At 56.0% G+C, this 20,996-nt stretch overlaps 1 protein-coding gene across 1 annotated transcript in view; it reads left to right on the top strand.

The window, feature by feature from the left end:
- Nucleotides 1-20,996, top strand: part of PNPLA7 (patatin like phospholipase domain containing 7) — a 205,163-nt gene that overhangs the window by 56,647 nt on the left and 127,520 nt on the right. The window contains exons 17-18 of the mRNA XM_054174554.1: nucleotides 4,251-4,382; nucleotides 6,632-6,755. Coding sequence (XP_054030529.1) covers nucleotides 4,251-4,382; nucleotides 6,632-6,755 — 256 coding nt within the window. The remainder of the gene's footprint in view (nucleotides 1-4,250; nucleotides 4,383-6,631; nucleotides 6,756-20,996) is intronic.

Here is a 20,996-nt window from a genome sequence, read left to right as displayed (position 1 = left end):
GTCTCCTGCCCAACGCTGTAATCAAGTTGTCAGCAGGCCCTGGAGGGGCTCTGCAGTGCTGGAGCCTCTCTCACATTTGCTGCTTCACTACATTGCACACTTTGGAGTCTTGATCACATGCACTTGCCAGGGAGGCAGGCATGCTTTGCTTTTGGTTAGGTGCTGCTAACCGAGCTGAAGATCAGGCTGCATCCCAGGCAGAGAGGGACCTGGGGGTGGTGGGTGACAGCAGCTGAACAGGAGGCAGCAGTGTGCCCAGGGGGCCAAGAAGGCCAAGGGCATCCTGGCCTGGATCAGGAACAGTGTGGCCAGCAGGAGCAGGGAGGTCATTGTGCCCTGTGCTCAGCACTGCTGAGGCCACACCTTGAGTCCTGTGTCCAGTTCTGGGCTCCTCAGCTCAAGAAGGACATTGAGAGACTTGAAGGTGTCCAGAGAAGGGCAACAAAGCTGGGGAGGGGTCTGGAGCACAGCCCTGGGAGGAGAGGCTGAGGGAGCTGGGGTTGCTTAGCCTGGGGAAGAGGAGGCTCAGGGGAGACCTTCTTGCTGTCTCCAACTCCCTGAAGGGAGGTTGTAGCCAGGTGGGGGTTGGTCTCTTCTGCCAGGCAAGCAGCACCAGAACAAGAGGACACAGTCTCAAGCTGTGCCACAGGAGGTTGAGGCTGGAGGTGAAGAGGAAGTTCTATGCAGAGTGATTGCCAATTGGAATGGGCTGCCTGTGGAGGTGGTGGAGTCCCCATCCCTGGAGGTGTTTAAGAAGAGCCTGGCTGAGGCACTTGGTGCCATGGTTTAGTTTATCAGATGGTGTTGGGTGATAGGTTGGACTGGATGATCTCTGAGGTCTTTTCCAAGCTGGTTAATTCTATTCTATCCTGGCAGTCCCAGGCTTCCACAGACCCTCACTTAGCCCTTTCCTGGCTATGCTTGCTGAGCTAATAAGGAATGCTCAGGATCCCTTCAGAAGCAGGTTCTGTAGCACAGAGCTTTTGGGTTTAATCTTGGGCCCAGGCAATCCCAAGCACAAATCCAGGCTGGGAAGTGAATGGACAGAGAGCAGTGCTGAGGAGAAGGGCTTGGGGGTGCTGGGTGAGGAGAAGCTCAACATGAGCCAGCACTGAGTGCTGCCAGCCCAGCCCCAGCCTGGCCTGGGCTGAGCCCCAGCAGGGTGGGCAGCAGGGGCAGGGAGGGGATTCTGCCCCTCTGCTGTGCTCTGCTCAGACCTCCCTGCAGTGCTGGGGCAGCTCTGGAGCCCTCAGCACAGCCAGGGACCTGCTGGAGCAGGGCCAGAGGAGGCCACAGCAGTGCTGGCAGGGCTGGAAGCCCTCTGCTGGGAGGCCAGGCTGAGAGAGTTGGGGTTGTGCAGCCTGGAGAGGAGAAGGCTCCAGGGAGACCTTAGAGCAGCTTCCAGTGTTTGAAAGGGACCTACAGAGGAGCTGGAGAGGGACTTTAGGCACAGGCTTGGAGTGGCAGGACAAGGGGTGATGGCTTCAACCTGGAAGCAGCTGGGTTTGGATTAGACATTAGGAAGAAATGCTTGAGAGTGAGGGTGGTGAGGCCCTGGCACAGGGTACCCAGAGGTCATGGAATCAATCAGCTTGGAAAAGACCTCAAAGATCATCCAGTCCAACCCATCACCCAAGGCTTCCTGACTACAATGAGATGTTTTGGAAGCTCTAAGCCTGAAGGTGTTCCAGGCCAGGCTGGCTGAGGCCTTGAGCAGCCTAGGCTAGTGAGAGGTGTCCCTGCCAGAGGCAGGGGCTTGGAAGTGGCTGAGCTTTAAAGTCCCTTCCAATCCAAACCAAACCCTTCTGGGGCTCTCTGAATTTTCCCAGGGGTGTGCCAAGCAGCAGAGCAAAGACAAAAATGCTCAAGTGAGAGGGGCAGAACCTGGCTGCTCCTGGGGCCAGGCAAGCTGCTTCCCTCTTGTGCTTTGGGTGGGCTTTCACCTTCTCTGCTCATGCCCTTGTGGAAGCTCTACAGCTCTGAGTGAAATAACAGAGCTCCAGATGGAAGGCAAAGCAGCCTGGTGGCAGTGTGCATGTTGAATGCATTAAGTATGAAGATACATATCTTGAGGGAGGAAAAAGGAGTAAATGGCTTTTATTGATCACAGCAGACAGCCTGTGTGGGAGGACACTTTGGGGGCTAAATAAGCAAGGAGAGTAAAAACAATGAACTGAACCAGCCTGGAGTTTTCAGGGGATTTATTCAACTTCTTTGTGCAGCTAGGAAGGGGCTTGGGGCTGGATGGTTCCTGAGTGTTGAGGGACTGGGGTTGTCTGTTCAGTTGTGCTGCTGCTGGAATCCACAGCCTCCCTGGGCAACCTCTGCCAGTGTCTCCCCCTGCAACTCTCAAGGATTTCTTCCTCCTCTCCACTCTCAGTCCCCCCTCTCCCAGCTCAAAGCCATTGTTCCTCATCCTGGCACTCCCAGCCCTTGTCCAGAGTCCCTCCCCAGCTCTCCTGGAGCCCTTCAGGTACTGCAAGGCTGCTCTGAGGTCTCCCTGCAGCCTTCTTTTCTTCTCCAGGCTGAGCAGCCCCAACTCTCCCTGCCTGGCCCCACAGGGGAGGTTCTGCAGCCTCTGATCATCTTCGTGGTCTGTTCTGTGCCCTCCCCAACAGTTCTATGTCCCTCTCATTGTTAGGGTGCCAGAGCTGCCCCAGCACTGCAGGTGGGGTCAGAGCAGAGGGGCAGAATCCCCTCCCTGTGCTGCTGCTCTCCCTGCTCTGGCTGCAGCTCAGCACTCAGCTGCCTCTGGGCTGCCAGGGATCATTGCTGGGGAGTTTGTCACCAGCTGACACCCCCAAGGCCTTCTCCTCCAGACTGCTCTCCAGGCATTCTCTGCCCAGCCTGGATTTGTGTTTGGGGTTGCCCAGACCCAGCTGCAGGACCTTGCACTTGGCCATGGAGCTTAGCTTTGACATCCAAGAGAATGTCTCCTTTGCTTTGTGTCCCTGTGTGACAGCTCCTTCCCCTCTCTGTGCTCCTCACATCCCAGGTCTGCATACACCCATCTGCCCCTTCCTGAGCTGTGCTGCCTCTTGTGAAGTTACTCTGCTCCTAGCACTCTGCCATCAATTGCTCTTGCTGCTGGGCAGGCACAGAGGGGCTGAGACATCCTCAGAGGTGCACCAGCTGGAGCTGTGTGTGCTCAGCTGGCTCCTGGGGAGCAGAGCTTCAGTTGGAGTGCTTGCTCAGGGAGTGGCAGGAGGATCTTTGCTCTAGAAAGGATGAGAAACAAGGCCCTGGTGAGCAGTTCTCAGCTGGCTGTGAGAGCCATTTCTAGAATCATAGAATCAATAAGGTTGGAAAAGACCTCAGAGAGCATCAAGTCCAAGCTGTCACCCAACACCTCCTGACAACTAAACCATGGCTCCAAGTGCCACATCCAATCCCCTCTTGAACACCTCCAGGGATGGAAACTCCACCACCTCCCTGGGCAGCACATTCCCAAGGCCAATCTCTCTTGCTGGGAAGAATTTCTCCTCACCTCCAGCCTAAACCTCCCCTGGCACAGCTTGAGATTCTGTCCTCTTGTTCTGGGGCTGGGTGCCTGGGAGAAGAGACCAACCCCCACCTGGCTACAACCTCCCTGCAGGGAGTTGGAGAGAGCAATGAGGTCTCCCCTGAGCCTCCTCTTCTGCAGGCTAAGCAACCCCAGCTCCCTCAGCCTCTCCTCCTGGAGCCTCCTGCCCTCAGAAGGGAGGAATTTGGGGTTGCTGGTCTTGCCCATTCAGCAGAGAGGATGCTAGGCAGGGTGGATCTTGTCTGTGACCTTGTTTTCTGAGCTCATTAGTCACTAATCAGGGTAGCCCCAGCTCAGAAAAGCAGGGTTTCAAGGGCTGCTTGGAGGTCATCCACACTCTCTGCATGCCCAAGGCACCATCAGGTAGTGCTAAGTCCTTTGTGGCAGGTGTTTGCCTAAGCTGCTCTTAAAGATCACTGCTGAGGAGGACTTCACAGCTCTGTGTGCAATCTATTCCCTCACTTAAGTGGTCATGGACAGGGAGAAAAATCTTTGCAACCCCAGCTCCCTCAGCCTCTCCTCCCAGGGCTGTGCCCCAGACCCCTCCCCAGCTTTGTTGCCCTTCTCTGGACACCTTCCAGCAGCTCAACCTCTTTAGCAGGGTTGTGATGGAGGAGCCTGTGTGTGGGTCTGTGCCAGCTTCTGGGTTAGTGTGCTGTGCATCTGTCCAGCTGCCCTGGGCTGCTGTGCCTGGGCAGTCCCTGGATCACCTCTGTCCTTCCCCCAGGATAATGCGGGAGCAGCCCAGCGTGGTGCTCGGCGTGGCCCACAGCGTGGTCAAGAGGATGTCTCCGTTTGTCAGGCAGATTGACTTTGCCCTGGACTGGATGGAGGTGGAGGCTGGAAGAGCTGTTTACAGGTGAGGTGTGGACAGAGTGGTGCTGCCTGGTGGAGGGGAGCTGCCAGAGCTAAGGAGCTGGGATCCCTGGTGATACTGACAATAAAAATCTCATTGGACTCCAGTTATGGAAGGGGCTGCAGGAGAGCTGGGGAGGGACTTTGGACAAAGGCTGGGAGTGACAGGACAAGGAACCATGGCTTTGAGCTGGGGGAGGGGAGACTGAGACTGGAGAGGAGGAAGAAATTGTTGAGAGTGAGGGTGGAGAGACTCTGGCACAGGCTGCCCAGGGAGGCTGTGGCTGCCCCCTCCCTGAAGGCCAGGCTGGATGAGGCCTTGAGCAAGCTGTGCTGGGGGGAGGTGTCCCTGCCCATGGCAGGGGGTTGGAGCATGAATGATCTTGAAGGTCCCTTCCAAGCCAACCCTTTCTGGGATTCTAAATGTCTTCTAAATCAGCCTTCTAAACCAGGCTGGGGTCAGAGTGGCTGAGAGCAGCCAGGCAGAGAGGGACCTGGGGGTAGTGGTTGATAGCAGCTGAACATGAGGCAGCAGTGTGCCCAGGGGGCCCAGAAGGCCAATGGCCTCAGGAGCAGTGTGGCCAGCAGCAGCAGGGAAGTCCTTGTGCCCTTTGCTCAGCACTGCTTAGGCCACACCTTGAGTCCTGTGTCCAGTTCTGGGCTCCTCAGTTTAAGAAGGACATTGAGAGACTTGAAGGTGTCCAGAGAAGGGCAACAGAGCTGGGGAGGGGTCTGGAGCACAGCCCTGTGAGGAGAGGCTGAGGGAGCTGGGGTTGCTTAGCCTGGAGAGGAGGAGGCTCAGAGGAGACCTTCTGGCTCTCTCCAACTCCCTGCAGGGAGGTTGTAGCCAGGTGGGGGTTGGGCTCTTCTCCCAGGCACCCAGCCCCAGAACAAGAGGACACAGTCTCAAGCTGTGCCAGGGAGGGTTTAGGCTGGAGGTGAGGAGAAAGTTCTTCATAGCAAGAGAGATTGGCCATGGCAATGTGCTGCCCAGGGAGGTGGTGGAGTCCCCATCCCTGGAGGTGTTTAGGAAGAGCCTGGCTGAGGCCCTTGGTGCCATGGTTGAGTTGATCAGATGGTGCTGGGTGAGAGGTTGGACTGGATGAGCTCTGAGGTCTATTCTATCCCAGTCTATCCTATCCTGTGTTTCAGCCATTCCACCAGGGTGATGCTTGCTGGGTTTCAGGTTATTTTCTCCCTTCAGCATTGCTTCAGCTTGCTTCCAGTTGTTATTAAAATTGTTCCCTGCTGTTCCTCATCCTTTGTGTTCTCAGCAAGCTTTTAAAGTGCTGTGATGGATGAGGGCATAGGCAGTTGGATTGCTGGTGGGAGTTTCTGCATTGTCTCTGCATGGGCATCCACTGCTCAGAGCTTTTCAGCCTTTCTAAAATGAACACCACCACTCCAAGGGAGTTCAGCTGAGCTTATTTAGTAAACTGAGATCAGGCACTGCCCTTAGTGTTTAAGGTTCTGCACCTGGGGAGGAGCAGCTCCCTGCACCAGTACAGGTGAGAGGGTGACCTGCTGGGAAGCAGCTCTGTGGAGAAGGACCTGGAGGTGCTGGCAGTGGACAAGTTCCCCATTAGCCTCAAATGTGCCCTTGGGGTCATCTGGGCTACATTAAGAAGTGTGGCCAGCAGTCCAAGGGAGGTTCTCCTTTTGCTCTACTCTGCCCTGGTGAGGCCTCCTCTATTGCATCCAGTTCTGGAGAGACACAGAAAACAGGAGGAGAAACTTCTTTGGTGTGCAGGCTGCCCAGAGAGGTTGTGGAGTCTCCTTCTCTGGAGAGCTTTCAGTCTCCCCTGGCCATTGTGCTCCTGGGCAAGCTGCTGTGGGTGCCCTGCTGGAGCAGGGGGCTGGACTGGGTGACCTCCAGAGGTCCCTTCCCACCTGCACCATGCTGGGGTTCTGGGATTTCTCTCCACATCCATACTGAGCTTGCAATGACAACAAGTTCCCACTGTAACCAGTACCAAGCCTGTTGTCTGTCCTAGAGCCTCCTGCAGCCTGGCCATTTGCTTGCAGAGCTGCCCTTGGCCAGCTGTGCCCAGCATGGGCACTTCAGCCCCAAGCACAGCTCCAGCAGCCGCCTGTTCCGCGCCTGCTTTGCTCCTTCCCTTGCGCCGCCGGTCGAACACTTCCCTGTGTCCTCCAGCCAGGGAGGGTAGGCTGCTCCCCCCTTCAAAAGGCTCCAGCTGCATGTGCTGAGCCAGGAGGCCTGACTGAGCTGCTGCTGGCTTGTTCTCCCTGCAGGCAAGGGGACAAGTCAGACTGCACCTACATCGTGCTGAACGGGCGGCTGCGCTCCGTCATCCGCATGGACGATGGCAAGAAGCACCTGACCGGGGAGTACGGCCGGGGGGACCTCATCGGCGTGGTAAGAGGCAGAGCCCAGGGGGAGCTGCTTGGCTCAGGCACTGCTGCTGACTCCACACTCAACAGAACCCTGCTCTGATCAGTTGTTAATCTGAGAGCTCTTCCCTGGGGATCAACAGGCCCTGGCAGCCCAGAGGCAGCTGAGTGCTGAGCTGCAGCCAGAGCAGGGAGAGCAGCAGCACAGGGAGGGGATTCTGCCCCTCTGCTCTGCTCTGCTCAGCCCCCACCTGCAGCACTGCCTCCAGCTCTGGGGCCCCCAGCACAAGAAGGACCTGGAGCTGCTGGAGAGGCTCCAGAGGAGGCCACAGAGAGGATCAGAGGCTGCAGAACCTCCTGTGGGGCCAGGCTGGGAGAGCTGGGGCTGTGCAGCCTGGAGAAGAGAAGGCTCCAGGCAGACCTCAGAGCAGCCTCCCAGTACCTGAAGGGCTCCAGGAGAGCTGGGGAGGGACTCTGGACAAGGGCTGGGAGTGCCAGGATGAGAAACAATGGCTTTGAGCTGGGAGAGGGGAGACTGAGACTGGAGATAAGGAAGAGATTCTTTGCAGTGAGGCTGGGGAGGAGACTCTGGCACAGGTTGCCCAGGGAGGCTGTGGCTGCCTCCTGCTTGGAGGTGTTCAGGACCAGGCTGGATGAGGCCTTGAGCAAGCTGGGCTGGCGGGAGGTGTCCCTGCCCATGGCAGGAGGGTTGGAACTGGATGATCTTTGAAGTCCCTTCCAACCCAAACCATTCTGGGATTAGCTAAGGGCTTTCAGAAGGTGAAGAGATGCAGAATGCCTTCCAAATGGAATCTGTGTAGAACTTGGTTTAAAAAGAAAGAGAAGGAACAAAACCAAGTCACAACCAGCCCAAAAAGCCCTTCCCCTGGCTCTTTTGTGAGGTGGGTTGGTTGCTTTCCTGGTGGGAGGAGGGCAGCCTGTTAGCAGGGCTCAGGAACCATCCCAGGAATCCCTCAGGGTTGAGCTGGGTGTCCTGGAAAGGTTGAGTCTGGCTGGGACCCCCTGGAAGTGTCTGGCCCAAACTCCCCTGAGTTTGCAGAGCTGCCTTCCAAGCTGCCTCAGGTTGTTGAGGGAGTGTGTGGTTATTAAAAGCTCTTACAGCAACTCTCAGTTTCCAGCTCGTGGTATTTACCCACATGGGATTGCTCTGCTCTGTTTATTTCTTGTAGCTCAGACCTAGTTAGCAGCTGACAGAGGAGTCCTGCACCATAAATATGCATTGGCTTGCTTGGGCTCTTGTGTTTAAAATTAGAAGGCTTCTGAAGTTCTGAGGTTGTTGTCCCAGCCCTCTCCTGCTTTCTGAGCTGAAAAATAACATTTCCTGTGGAATCTGTTTATAGCCAGAGTTTGCAGCCCTCTGGATGAAGCCAGCACCACAGTTGGTAGCAGTACTAGGGCAAGAAAGTCTTGTTCATGGAGACCAAGGGAATAGAATTGAATTAACCAGGATGGAAAAGACCTCAGAGATCATCCAGTCCAACCTCTCACCCAGCACCATCTGATCAACTCAACCATGGCACCAAGGGCCTCAGCCAGGCTCTGCCTAAACACCTCCAGGGATGGGGACTCCACTACCTCCCTGGGCAGCACATCCTAGTGGCCAACCTCTCTTGCTAGGGAGAACTTTCTCCTCACCTCAAGCCTAAACCTCCCCTGGCACAGCTTGAGACTGTGTCCTCTTGTTCTGGTGCTGGGTGTCTGGGAGAAGAGACCAACCCCCACCTGGCTGCAACCTCCCTTCAGGGAGTTGTGAAGAGCAAGAAGGTCTCCCCTGAGCCTCCTCTTCTGGCAGTGTGCCCAGGGGGCCAAGAAGGCCAAGGGCATCCTGGCCTGCAGCAGGAACAGTGTGGCCAGCAGCAGCAGGGAAGTCCTTGTGCCCTGTGCTCAGCACTGCTGAGGCCACACCTTGAGTCCTGTGTCCAGTTCTGGGCTCCTCAGGTTAAGAAGGACATTGAGAGACTTGAAGGTGTCCAGAGAAGGGCAACAAAGCTGGGGAGGGGTCTGGAGCACAGCCCTGGGAGGAGAGGCTGAGGGAGCTGGGGTTGCTTAGCCTGGAGAAGAGGAGGCTCAGGGGAGACCTTCTTGCCCTCTACAACTACCTGAAAGGTGGTTGTAGCCAGGTGGGGGTTGGGCTCTTCTCCCAGGCACCCAGCCCCAGAACAAGAGGACACAGTCTCAAGCTGTGCCAGGGGAGGTTTAGGCTGGAGGTGAGGAGAAAGTTCTTCCTGGAGAGAGCTGTTAGCCATTGGGATGTGCTGCCCAGGGAGGTGGTGGAGTCCCCATCCCTGGAGGTGTTCCAGAGGGGATTGGATGTGGCACTTGGTGCCATGGTCTAGTCATGAGGTCTGTGGTGCCAGGTTGGACTCGGTGATCTTTGAGGTCTCTTCCAACCTTGGTGATTCTGTAATGGGCACTGGCAGCACAGAAGGCCAATGACAGCCTGGGCTGCATCCAAACCAGAGTGGCCAGAGGTGGTGAGAGGGGATCCTGCTCCTCTGCTCTGCTCTGGGGAGACCTCACCTGCAGTGCTGCATCCAGCTGTGGGACCTCTAACAGAAGAGAGACATGGAGCAGGTGGAGAGGGTCCAGAGGAGACCACAAAGATGATCAGAGGGCTGCAGAACTTCCCCTGTGGGGACAGGCTGACTGGAGAAGACTCCAGGGAGACCTTAGAGCTGCAGTTCAATATCTGCAGGGGACCTGCAGGCAGTCTGGGAGGGACTGTTCAGAAGGGCCTGTGGGCATGGGACAAGGGGCAATGGTTTGAAACTGGAGCAGGGCAGAGCTGGGTTGGACATCAGGAGGAAGTTCTGCAGTGAGGGTGGGGGGGCCCTGGAACAGGCTGCCCAGGGAGGTGGTTGAGGCTCTGTCTCTAGACACATTCAGGATCAGCCTTGTGTGGCCCTGGGCAGCCTGATCTCGTTGGAAGTGCCCCTGCTGCCTGCAGGGGGGTTGGACAAGATGCCCTTTGAGGCTCCCTTCCAGCCTGATGCAATCTGTGAATGTCACTGGTGGCTGTACCACATCCATGGAGTTACCCCTGGGCAGCATTAGCTCCCCTGGGTCAGTGCTGCTTTGAGGGGCAGTGCAGCCCACAGTCCAGACTCTACCTCCCTGGCTGAGCTCTAGTGCCAGTTTTGGTGCAATCAGTGTTTTGAGTTGCCTTAACTGCTTGTGGTGTGGGGAACCTTAGAAGAGAATCATGCAGTGCTTTGGGTGGGAAGGGACCTTTCAAAGTCATCTTCAATCCAACTGCACTCAGCAGGGACACAGAATGCTTTGGGTGGGAAGGGGGCTGTCAAGGTCATCTAGTCCTGTCCCACTGCAGGGACACAGAATGCTTTGGGTTGGAAGGGGGCTGTCAAGGTCATCTAGTCCTGTCCCACTGCAGGGACACAGAATGCTTTGGGTTGGAAGGGGGCTGTCAAGGTCATCTAGTCCTGTCCCACTGCAGGGACACAGAATGCTTTGGGTTGGAAGGGACCTTTCAACGTCATCTAGTCCTGTCCCACTGCAGGGACACAGAATGCTTTGGGTGGGAAGGGGGCTGTCAAGGTCATCTAGTCCTGTCCCACTGCAGGGACACAGAATGCTTTGGGTGGGAAGGGACCTTTCAAGGTCATTTAGTCCTGTCCCACTGCAGGGACACAGAATGCTTTGGGTGGGAAGGGACCTTTCAAGGTCATTTAGTCCTGTCCCACTGCAGGGACACAGAATGCTTTGGGTGGGAAGGGGGCTGTCAAGGTCATTTAGTCTGTCCCACTGCAGGGACACAGAATGCTTTGGGTTGGAAGGGGGCTGTCAAGGTCATTTAGTCTGTCCCACTGCAGGGACACAGAATGCTTTGGGTTGGAAGGGGGCTGTCAAGGTCATTTAGTCCTGTCCCACTGCAGGGACACAGAATGCTTTGGGTTGGAAGGGACCTTTCAAGGTCATCTAGTCCTGTCCCACTGCAGGGACACAGAATGCTTTGGGTTGGAAGGGGGCTGTCAAGGTCATTTAGTCCTGTCCCACTGCAGGGACACAGAATGCTTTGGGTTGGAAGGGGGCTGTCAAGGTCATTTAGTCTGTCCCACTGCAGGGACACAGAATGCTTTGGGTTGGAAGGGACCTTTCCAGGTCATTTAGTCCTGTCCCACTGCAGGGACACAGAATGCTTTGGGTGGGAAGGGGGCTGTCAAGGTCATTTAGTCTGTCCCACTGCAGGGACACAGAATGCTTTGGGTTGGAAGGGGGCTGTCAAGGTCATTTAGTCTGTCCCACTGCAGGGACACAGAATGATTTGGGTGGGAAGGGACCTTTCCAGGTCATTTAGTCCTGTCCCACTGCAGGGACACAGAATGCTTGGGGTGGGAAGGGACCTTTCAAGGTCATCTAGTCCTGTCCCACTGCAGGGACACAGAATGCTTTGGGTGGGAAGGGGGCTGTCAAGGTCATCTAGTCCTGTCCCACTGCAGGGACACAGAATGCTTTGGGTGGGAAGGGACCTTTCAAGGTCATTTAGTCCTGTCCCACTGCAGGGACACAGAATGGTTTGGGTTGGAAGGGGGCTGTCAAGGTCATCTAGTCCTGTCCCACTGCAGGGACACAGAATGATTTGGGTGGGAAGGGGGCTGTCAAGGTCATTTAGTCCTGTCCCACTGCAGGGACACAGAATGCTTGGGGTTGGAAGGGACCTTTCAAGGTCCTCCTGCCCAACACCTGTGCTCTCAGCAGGGACACAGAATCACAGACCAACAGGGGTTGGAAGGGACCTCCAGAGAGCATCCAGTCCAACTTCCCTGCAAACAGGATTGCCCAGGGCAGGTCACCCAGGAACATGTCCATCTTCAGGCTGCTCAGAGCCTGTCCAGCCTGCTCTGGGATGGCTCCAGGCATGGGACTGGGGGTGGGTTTTGATGGTGGTGTTGGTGTTTGCTGTCAGCAGTGTCATCCGGTTGGCGAGACCCTAGGCATGGATACCCACAGAGCTGCTGTCTGCAGCAGAAGTCACATGTCTGGAGCTGTGTTGTGACATGAATCATTTGGAAGGCTTCTGTGACTCCATGGGTGCCATCTACTCCTTGCAGCCCACAGCTCCCAGGCCCACTGAGTCATGCTGCCATTTGTTGAGCGCCGCTCCGTGCTCTGGTTGCCTTCTGCAAGCACGGGGGAGGAGGTGTGAAGGCTGCCAGGATTCCTGGAGCTGCTCTCCACAGAGGCCAGCAGAGAAATGACATTTTTTCCCTTTTAAAAGCATTTGTTTAGCCCCCTTCTGCAGGATCTGTTACAAACCTCTCAGGGCTTGCTTGTAGGGGTCAAGGTTTATTTGAACCTGAGTGCGAATCAGCTGGAGGGTTCTGGGGGCTTACAGGGGAAGGAATCGGCAGCTGGTGTCGGCAGCTGGGATTTTGGTCAGCTGGTGGTGGTGTGGTCCTCCTTCAGAGCCCTCCAAGGCTCCCCCCATGGCATTGGGAACTGTGGCCACTGACAAAGCTTGCCTTCAGTGTGGTGGTTTGCTGCCTTTACTCCAGAACTTGAAATACTGTGTGTGCCATCTGCATGGGAGAGGAGTGGCTGCCTCTGGTGCTTGCAGCAGGGGAGCTCTGCACAAGGAAGGCTCTCAGACAAGGTGTTCCTCTTCAAGCTTTGAGCTCCCAAGGCTAAGCTTGTGGCTTGAGCTGGTTTGTTCCTTGGACTGACTCAAGGGCATCTGTTACTGGGGGCTGGCAGTGCAGGGGGATGATGAGAGCAGGTGGGAAAGTCAAGCTTGCCTTCCCCATGTAGATACTGGAAGAGCTGAGGAGGGCATTTGTGTCAGGACAAGGTGGTTCCTGCCCCCTGAGGAGGACATTTGTGTCAGGACAAGGTGGTTCCTGCCCCCTGAGGAGGACATTTGTGTCAGGACAAGGTGGTTCCTGCCCCCTGAGGAGGACATTTAGGTCAGGACAAGGTAGTTCCTGCCCCCTGAGGAGGACATTTGTGTCAGGACAAGGTGGTTCCTTCCCCCTGAGGAGGACATTTGGGTCAGGACAAGGTGGTTCCTGCCCCCTGAGGAGGGCATTTAGGTCAGGACAAGGTAGTTCCTGCCCCCTGAGAAGGACATTTAGGTCAGGACAAGGTGGTTCCTGCCCCCTGAGAGCCTTTCTTGGTGGGGTGCAGCCAGCTGCTGCTGGCCTTGTTGACCACAGAATTGCTTGGGTTGGAAAAGCCTCTAAGATCATCCAGCCCAGCCACTGACCCAACACCCCCCTGGCCATTAGGCAATGTCCCCCAGTGCCATGGCCACAGGTTTCTTGAGCACCTCCAGGGATGGGGACTCCTCCACCCCCCTGGGCAGCCTGCTCCAATCCCTGGCCACTTTCACAGTGTGAACACTAATCCATGACCCTAAGCACCTGAACACCCCCAGGGATGGTGGCTCCAGCACTGCCCTGGGCAGCCTTTTCCAACGTCTCAGAACCCTTCCACTGAAGAATTATTTCCTAACATCCAGCCTGGACCTCCCCTGCTGCAGCTTGGAGCCATTTCCTCTGCTCCTGTTGCTTCACACCAAGGAGCAGAGGCTGTTCCCTCCTCACTCCAGCCTCCCTTCAGGGAGCTGCAGAGAGCAATGAGGTCTCCCTCAGCCTCCTCTTCTCCAGCCTGAACACCCCCAGCTCCCTCAGGCCCTGCTCATAGCCCAGGTGCTCCAGGCCCTTCTCCAGCCCCACTGCCCTGCTCTGGACCTGCTCCAGCCTCTCAATGTCCCTCCTGGAGTGAGGGCTCCAGAGCTGAACACAGCACTTGTGGTGTGACCTCAGCAGTGCTGAGCACAGGGGGATGGTCATCTCCTCTCCCTGCTGCCCACCCTGCTTCTGATTCAAGCCAGGATGCCTTTGGCTGTGGGAGACAGTGTCAAAGAGTGCACTAAAGTGCAGGTGGACAATGTCCACAGCACTTCCCTCATCACTGGGCAGGTCAGCTTGTTGTAGGAGCAGATCAGATTCCAGTCCATTTCCTCTCCTATCACCTGAGACTAGGGAGGAGAGCCCAACCCCCACCTCTCTGCAACCTCCTCTCAGAGAGCTGCAGAGAGCAATGAGGTCTCCCTCAGCCTCCTCTTCTCCAGGCTGAACCCCCCCAGCTCCCTCAGCTGCTCCTCCCCAGCTAAGTTCTCCAGACCCTTCCCCAGGATTATTAACAGTGAAGGGGAAAAGGCCCTGGGGGGTCCTAGGGGATGAGAGGTTGCCCAGGAGCCAGCAATGTGCTCTGGTGGCCAAGAAGGCCAAGGGCAGCCTGAGATGGATTGGAAGGGCTGAGGTCAGTAGGTTAAAGAGATTCTCCTCCCCCTCTCCTCTGCCCTGCTGAGGCCACATCTGGAATATTGTGTCCAGTTCTGGGGCCCTCAGGTCAGGAAAGACCTCAGGGAACTGCTTGAGAGAGTCCAGCACAGAGCCACAAAGCTGCTGCAGGCAGTGGAACATCTTCCTCATGAGCAGAGCCTGAGGGAGCTGAGGGCTCTGGAGCTTGGAGAGCAGGAGCCTGAGGGTGAGCTCCTTGCTGTTGCTAAAGCTGTGCAGGGCAGTGCCCAGAGGCTGGGGCCAGGCTCTGCTGGGGGATGCCCAATGCCAGCACAAGGGGCAGGGGTGGAAGCTGAGGCAGAGGAAGTGCCATGGAAACAGGAGGAAGAATTTTGTCCCTGTGAGGGTGCCAGAGCCCTGGAGCAGGCTGCCCAGGGGGGTTGTGGAGTCTCCCTCTCTGGGGATATTCCAAACCCTCCTGGCTGTGTTCCTGTGTGAGCTGCCCTGGGTGACCCTGCTCTGGCAGGGGGTTGGACTGGATGAGCTTTGGAGGTCCCTTCCAGCCCCTAACACTCTGTGACTATTGCCCAGCACCCAGGCACTCAGGGGCAGCAGAAGGGCCTTGGTGCACTTGCAGTTTGTGCTGATGCAGGGCAGCATGGGGGACAGATTGCAGAGAGGGAACTCACCTGTCAGGGCTGCAGCTCTCCAGTTCTGCTGCAGAACAAATCCCATTTTATGCTCTGGAAATAGCAGAGATGTTGAATATTTTGGATGTGAAGCTTTATCTAATTAGCAGAGTTTAATGGGCACAGCTTTCCCCACCCCCCCCTCAAATGATGAAACCCAAGAGGTATCTGTAAATGGCTTCTGATTTCCTTGGGGGTTTGGGACATTGTCCTTTGGAGATGTAACCCTGACTGCTAGGAATCCTTAATTGCTGAGGAACCCTCAAAGGGAACACCAGGATCAGGATTACACTTGTCAGGCTCTTGTTCTCTGTCAGGATTCCTGTGATCATCCTCCTCTGGCTTTTGCAGGAGCAAGGCCAGGGAGTGTCCTTGGGCCCCTGGAGAATAGACTAGAACAGAGCAGAATAGAGCAGAATAAGCCAGGCCAGAAGAGACCTTCGAGACCACCCAGTCCAACCTCTCACCCAGCACCATCTGATCAACTCAACCATGGCACCAAGGGCCTCAGCCAGGCTCTGCCTAAACACCTCCAGGGATGGGGACTCCACCACCTCCCTGGGCAGCACATCCCAATGGCCAATCTCTCTTGCTGGGAAGAACTTTCTCCTCACCTCCAGCCTAAATCTCCCCTGGCACAGCTTGAGACTGTGTCCTCTTGTTCTGGGGCTGCTTGCCTGGGAGAAGAGACCAACCCCCACCTGGCTACAGCCTCCCTGCAGGGAGTTGGAGAGAGCAAGAAGGTCTCCCCTGAGCCTCCTCTTCTGCAGGCTAAGCAACCCCAGCTCCCTCAGCCTCTCCTCCCAGGGCTGTGCTCCAGACCCCTCCCCAGCTTTGTTGCCCTTCTCTGGACACCTTCAAGTCTCTCAATGTCCTTCTTAACCTGAGGAGTCCAGAACTGGACACAAGACTCAAGGTGTGGCCTCAGCAGTGCTGAGCACAGGGCACAAGGACTTCCCTGCTCCTGCTGGCCACACTGTTCCTGATGCAGGCCAGGATGCCCTTGGCCTTCTTGGCCCCCTGGGCACACTGCTGGCTCATGTTCAGCTGCTGTCAATCAGTACCCCCAGGTCCCTCTCTGCCTGGCTGCTCTCAGCCACTCTGCCCCCAGCCTGTAGCTCTGCCTGGGGTTGCTGTGGCCAAAGTGCAGCCCCTGGCACTTGAGAGCCAAGCTCACCATGACCAAATTCCACTCAGTTCTGAGTCCCTTTGTCCATGTTTAAACCTGCCTTTTTCCTTTCCCCACTCACTTCATGGAATGTTTTCAGACCATGAGTGCTTCATTTGCTAAAGCTTTAAGCTGGTAAAAAAATACTCCCAAGTAATTCATGTTGGTGATGCTTCAGCCACCCTCTGTGCCACAGCCCTTAGCTGTGCAAGTGAGCCCCTGGCACAGGCTGCCCAGGGAGGCTGTGGCTGCCCCCTGCCTGGAGGTGTTGAAGGCCAGGCTGGATGAGGCCTTGAGCAAGCTGGGCTGGTGGGAGGTGTCCCTGCCCATGGCAGGGGCTTGGAGCTGGCTGATCTTTGAGGTCCTTTCCAACCCAACCCATTCTGTGACTCTGTTGTATTAATTAGAGGCAGAGGAGGTCCAAGGACAGAGCTGGAAGGCATGGTTCTGGGAGGAGTTCTCTCTCCATTCTTCCACTGCCTGTCTTGGTAGTACAGTACCAAAAGAAGGGACCTCAAAGATCATCCAGTTCCAACCCCCTGCCATGGCCAAAGACACCAGCCCAGGGTGCTCAAGGCCTCATCCAGCCTGGCCTTCAACACCTCCAGGCAGGAGGCAGCCACAGCCTCCCCGGGCAGCCTGTGCCAGAGTCTCCCCAGCCTCACTCTAAGAATTTCTTCCTCCTCTCCAGTCTCAGTCTTCCCTCTCCCAGCTCAAAGCCATTGTTCCTCTCCTTGCACTCCCAGCCCTTGTCCAGAGTCCCTCCCCAGCTCTCCTGGAGCCCCTTCAGGTGCTGGAAGGCTGCTCTGAGGTCTGCCTGGAGCCTTCTCTCCTGCAGCCTGAGCAGCCCCAGCTCTCCCAGCCTGTCCCCTTAGGGCAGAGCTGGCTGTTGCTGCAGTTCCAGCCAGGTTTGGTGTAATGATGTGAAGCTGAGTCAAAGGCAATCAGATCTCTTCCCTTGTTGGGAAGTATTTGAGCAGGTCATCATGCTCTGTTCTCTCTGCCTCCATTGTTGAAATCCAGGCCTGATTTCAGCCCAGAGGAGCCTGCTGTGTGCCTGTCTGTGCTGCTGCAGGTGCAGATACACTTCAGGAAGCCTGGAGGGGTTGGAGTGTTCTGTGTGTGGGCTTCAGATAGCTTTTGGGTGGTTTTTTGGTGGTGTTTGGGCTGTAATGCTGGATTAGGGCATCTACAGGGGGGCTTGTGGGAGGGAGCCCTTTAGAAGGGCCTGTGGGGATAGGAGGAGAGGCAATGGTTTGAAACTGGGGCAGGGCAGAGTTAGGTTGGACAGCAGAAGGAAGTCCTGCACAGTCAGGGTGGGGAGACACTGGGACAGGTTGCCCAGGGAGACATCCAAGCTCAGACTTGCTGTGGCCCTGGGCAACCTGCTGTAGGTGGAGCTGTCCCTGCTGCCTGCAGGGGGCTTGGACAAGATGCCCTTTGACAAGATGCCCTTTGAGGCTCCCTGCCAACCCAGTGCAGTCTGTGAGTCTGTAAAACCTGTGTGCAGCTTCCCAGCTGCTCCACAGCCAGATGTGCACAAGGAGTGAACCTTGAATCCAGGAGGCAGGGCTGGCAGCAGTTGCCTTCCTGTGTGTCCCTTCAGCTGGAATCTTCCCCTCTTCTGGTCTTTAATGCCAGTCCCTGCTGGAACAGGACTGTCCCTGCACTGCTCCAAAGTGCAGGCTCAGTGCTTTCAGGAGAGCCTGAGTCCCACTGCCTGCATTTCAAAAGGGTTAAGAATGAGCTCATGAGCTCAGGCTTATTTAATCCTGGCATCTATTTATCCACACAGAGCTATCCACCTTGGGGTGTGTGTGTGTGTGTCTGGAAGGCTCCTGTGTGTTTTGAGACACAGAGAACTAAGAGAGAGGAGGTTTGGATTCTTGCTTCCTGCACAGCACAAGTGCTGGGTGTCCTCAGTCACTGGGTTAACTTGGCACAGGAAGACTGCAGGAGGTGGTTGTTAGAACAACTTTGAAGGGTACATGGTGTACCATGCTCATCCCCTGGCACTGCTCCCACAAACAGCAGTGATTTGCAGCTTGTCTGCTTGCTCTTCCCACTCATTCACTGCTTCCAGTGTCTCCTCCTTTGTCCTTTGCTGATACAAACAAGTGCACGTTTCAGACCCTTCTGGAGGAAATCCCTCTCAGGTCAGCAGCCTCCACTGCTTCAGGAGCTGGAGCAGGGTCTGAGGGCAGCCTGTTTAAACCAGAAGAGCCAAAATCACTGCTTGTGTTGTTGACTGCCCTTCATGGAGCCCTGATGCTGTCACATCCCTGCCTTCAGCTGCAGCAGCACCTCCTGTCCTCTGGCTGCAGAGAGACTGCTGCCAAAGGCCTGCAGGGACAGGACCAGGGCCAATGGCTTCAAACTAGAGCAGGACAGGTTTAGAGTGGAGAGAAGCCCTTCACTATGAGCATAGCTCCTCCACTATGAGGGTGGTGGAACACTGGTACAGGTTGCCCAGGGAGGTGGTTGGGAACCCTATCCCTGGAGGTATTCCAGGTAAGGCTCAACAAGGCCCTGGGCAGCCTGATCTAGTTGGGGATGTCCCTGCTGACTGCAGGGAGGTTGGACTGGATGAGCTTTGGAGGTCCCTGCTGGCCCAGACCATTCTGATGCTGTGATTCTATTCCTTGTCTAGCAAAACCCTGCTGTGAGCATCCAGCTGTGGGTCTGGTCTGTGCCTGCACAGTGCCAGTGTGGGCCCTCCAGCTGTGGCTGTGCTACCTGTGCAGCCTGCCCTGTTGCCTGCCCCTTTCCCTGAGCCTCCTGAGCTAGCAGCAGATGTCAGTGTTGATATTTCATCTGCTGCCTCCACGGTGCAGCTGCACTTCCCTGCAGGGCTGCATCTCGTCCCTTCTCTGGCCTGTGCTGGTGCTTCCCCACAGCCTTTGGGGAAGTGCCTGGTGTGTTGTGGAAGCAGAGAGCCAAGAGGAGGCATTTTGGGCAGGGGGACCTCTGAGGTGTGTGGAGGGAGCAGGGAGCCCCAGCAGCACAGCCATGCTGGGAAGCATCTGCCTGCAGAGCTGCACCCTGCACAGGACAGGCTGAGCCCCTCCACTGCAGCTGCTGCTGGAAGCTACACTTGTGCTGAGGGGAAGGAAACATCTCCTGGCTATTTTGATCTGTCTGTTATCAGAGTTCTCACTTTGTCAGGTGTGAGGCTGCTCATGCTGAAGCCTGGCTGGACCTGACCCCTCTCCCTGGCACACAGCTGGGCTGCTGGGGCTTGCCAAGCCACCCTGTGCAGGGCAAGCTTGCAGCCTACAAATACCAGGCTAGTTGGCAGGTGGTGATTGTGGCTTTCATGAAGGAGGGTGTGGAAGATGGAAGAGTTTTAGCTGCATAATTCTGTAGTCCTTCAGGTCCTGGATTAATGTTTGGACCTTATGGTCTTGGAGGTCTTCTCCAATCTTAGTGATGCTATGGCTCTGCAGTAAGATAGCAAACAAGCTGGGGAGGGACTTCTGAGGGTGTCAGGGAGGGATAGGGCTGGGGGGGGATGGAGCAAAACTAGGAATGGGGAGATTGAGATTGGATGTGAGGAAGAAGTTGTTCCCCAGGAGGGTGGTGAGAGCCTGGCACAGGCTGCCCAGGGAGGTGGTGGAAGCCTCCTGCCTGGAGGTGTTTGCAGCCAGGCTGGATGAGGCCTTCAGCCAGCTGGGGCTGGTGAGAGGTGTCCCTGGCCATGGCAGGGGCTTGGAACTGGAGCATCTTGAAGGCCCTTTCCAACCTTAACCATTCCAGGTTCCTATGAATGAATTTGAGTAGCAAACAGTTGGGGATCACTAACCAGAGGTTGGCAGCTGAGCTGGTGACACCCAGAGGGGAATTGATGGTGTGCAGTGTTTGGGTCCTGGCTCTTTTCCAGGCTGTATTTGAATGGAAATATCAAAGCTAATGGCAAGGCTGCTGTGGGGAGCTGTAAGAGAGAGTCTTACAGGATCCAATTTGCTGGCAATTGCATTCCAATTATCCCCTGCAATTCTGGGGGGTCACTGCCACTGCTGGTGTTGCAAATGCCACTGGCTCTGGAGATTGGGATGGCTGCTTGTGAAGGAGGCTTCCTAAAGGTCTCCATCTCCCCTCTGATCTGCCTGGGGAAGGATTCAGGCAGACAAAGCCCCACTTTGGAGGGGGAGGAAGAGCAATCCCTGAGGCTTTCTTTTCCAGTTAAAATTTAATTCCCTTTTTTTAACATCTTTTCTGAGAGCCTGGCAGGGCCTTGGGAGCACAGTTAATGTTATGCACTCATATATCACGGGAGGAGCGGAGCAAGATGTTAGACAGCTGGAGAGGTTTTCTTTACACACATTAAACTCAATTGGCTGCTGACTGGCTGAGGGGAAAGGTTTCCTTTAACAGCTGAAACTCATGAACCTGCTTGCAGGGTGAGGAAGCTAAATTGCAGGGCCTAAGCATGGCATAAATAGCTGATGACAGGGCAGAGAGATAAACCTGGTGTTATACAACCACTGGGGAGCCAGGAGAGGACCTGTGTCTGCATAAATGTAAGGGCAAAGAGTCATAGACTCACAGAATGGGTTGGGTTGGAAGGGCCCTTCAAGATCAGCCAGCTCCAAGCCCCTGCCATGGGCAGGGACACCTTCCACCAGCACAGCTGGCTCAGGGCCTCATCCAGCCTGGCCCTGAACACCTCCAGGTAGGAGGCAGCCACAGCCTCCCTGGGCAGCCTGTGCCAGAGTCTCCCCAGCCTCACTCTCAAGGATTTCTTCCTCCTCTCCACTCTCAGTCTCTCCTCTCCCAGCTCAAAGCCATTGTTCCTCATCCTGGCACTCCCAGCCCTTGTCCAAAGCCCCTCCCCAGCTCTCCTGGAGCCCTTCAGGTGCTGTGCTGTGCCTGAGCCCCTCAGTCTCTGGTGAAAGCACTCCTGGTGCTGGGGAGACAAACTGGGGAACAGGTTCTGAACAAAACCACAACAGAAATCAATTAAACAAAGCCCCCAAACAACCCAAGCCAAGTGATGAGTAGATCACAGAATCCCAGCATGGGGATGGAAAGAACCTTCAGAGATGGGGTCCTGCCCCCCTGCCAGAGTGGGATCACCCAGGGCAGTCACACAGGAGAATGTCCAGGTGGGTCTTGAAAGTCTCCAG

This window comes from Dryobates pubescens, chromosome 29, assembly GCF_014839835.1.
Source record: "Dryobates pubescens isolate bDryPub1 chromosome 29, bDryPub1.pri, whole genome shotgun sequence".
Classification (NCBI taxonomy): Eukaryota; Metazoa; Chordata; class Aves; order Piciformes; family Picidae; genus Dryobates; species Dryobates pubescens.
This window is presented reverse-complemented; position numbering and strand designations above follow the sequence as displayed.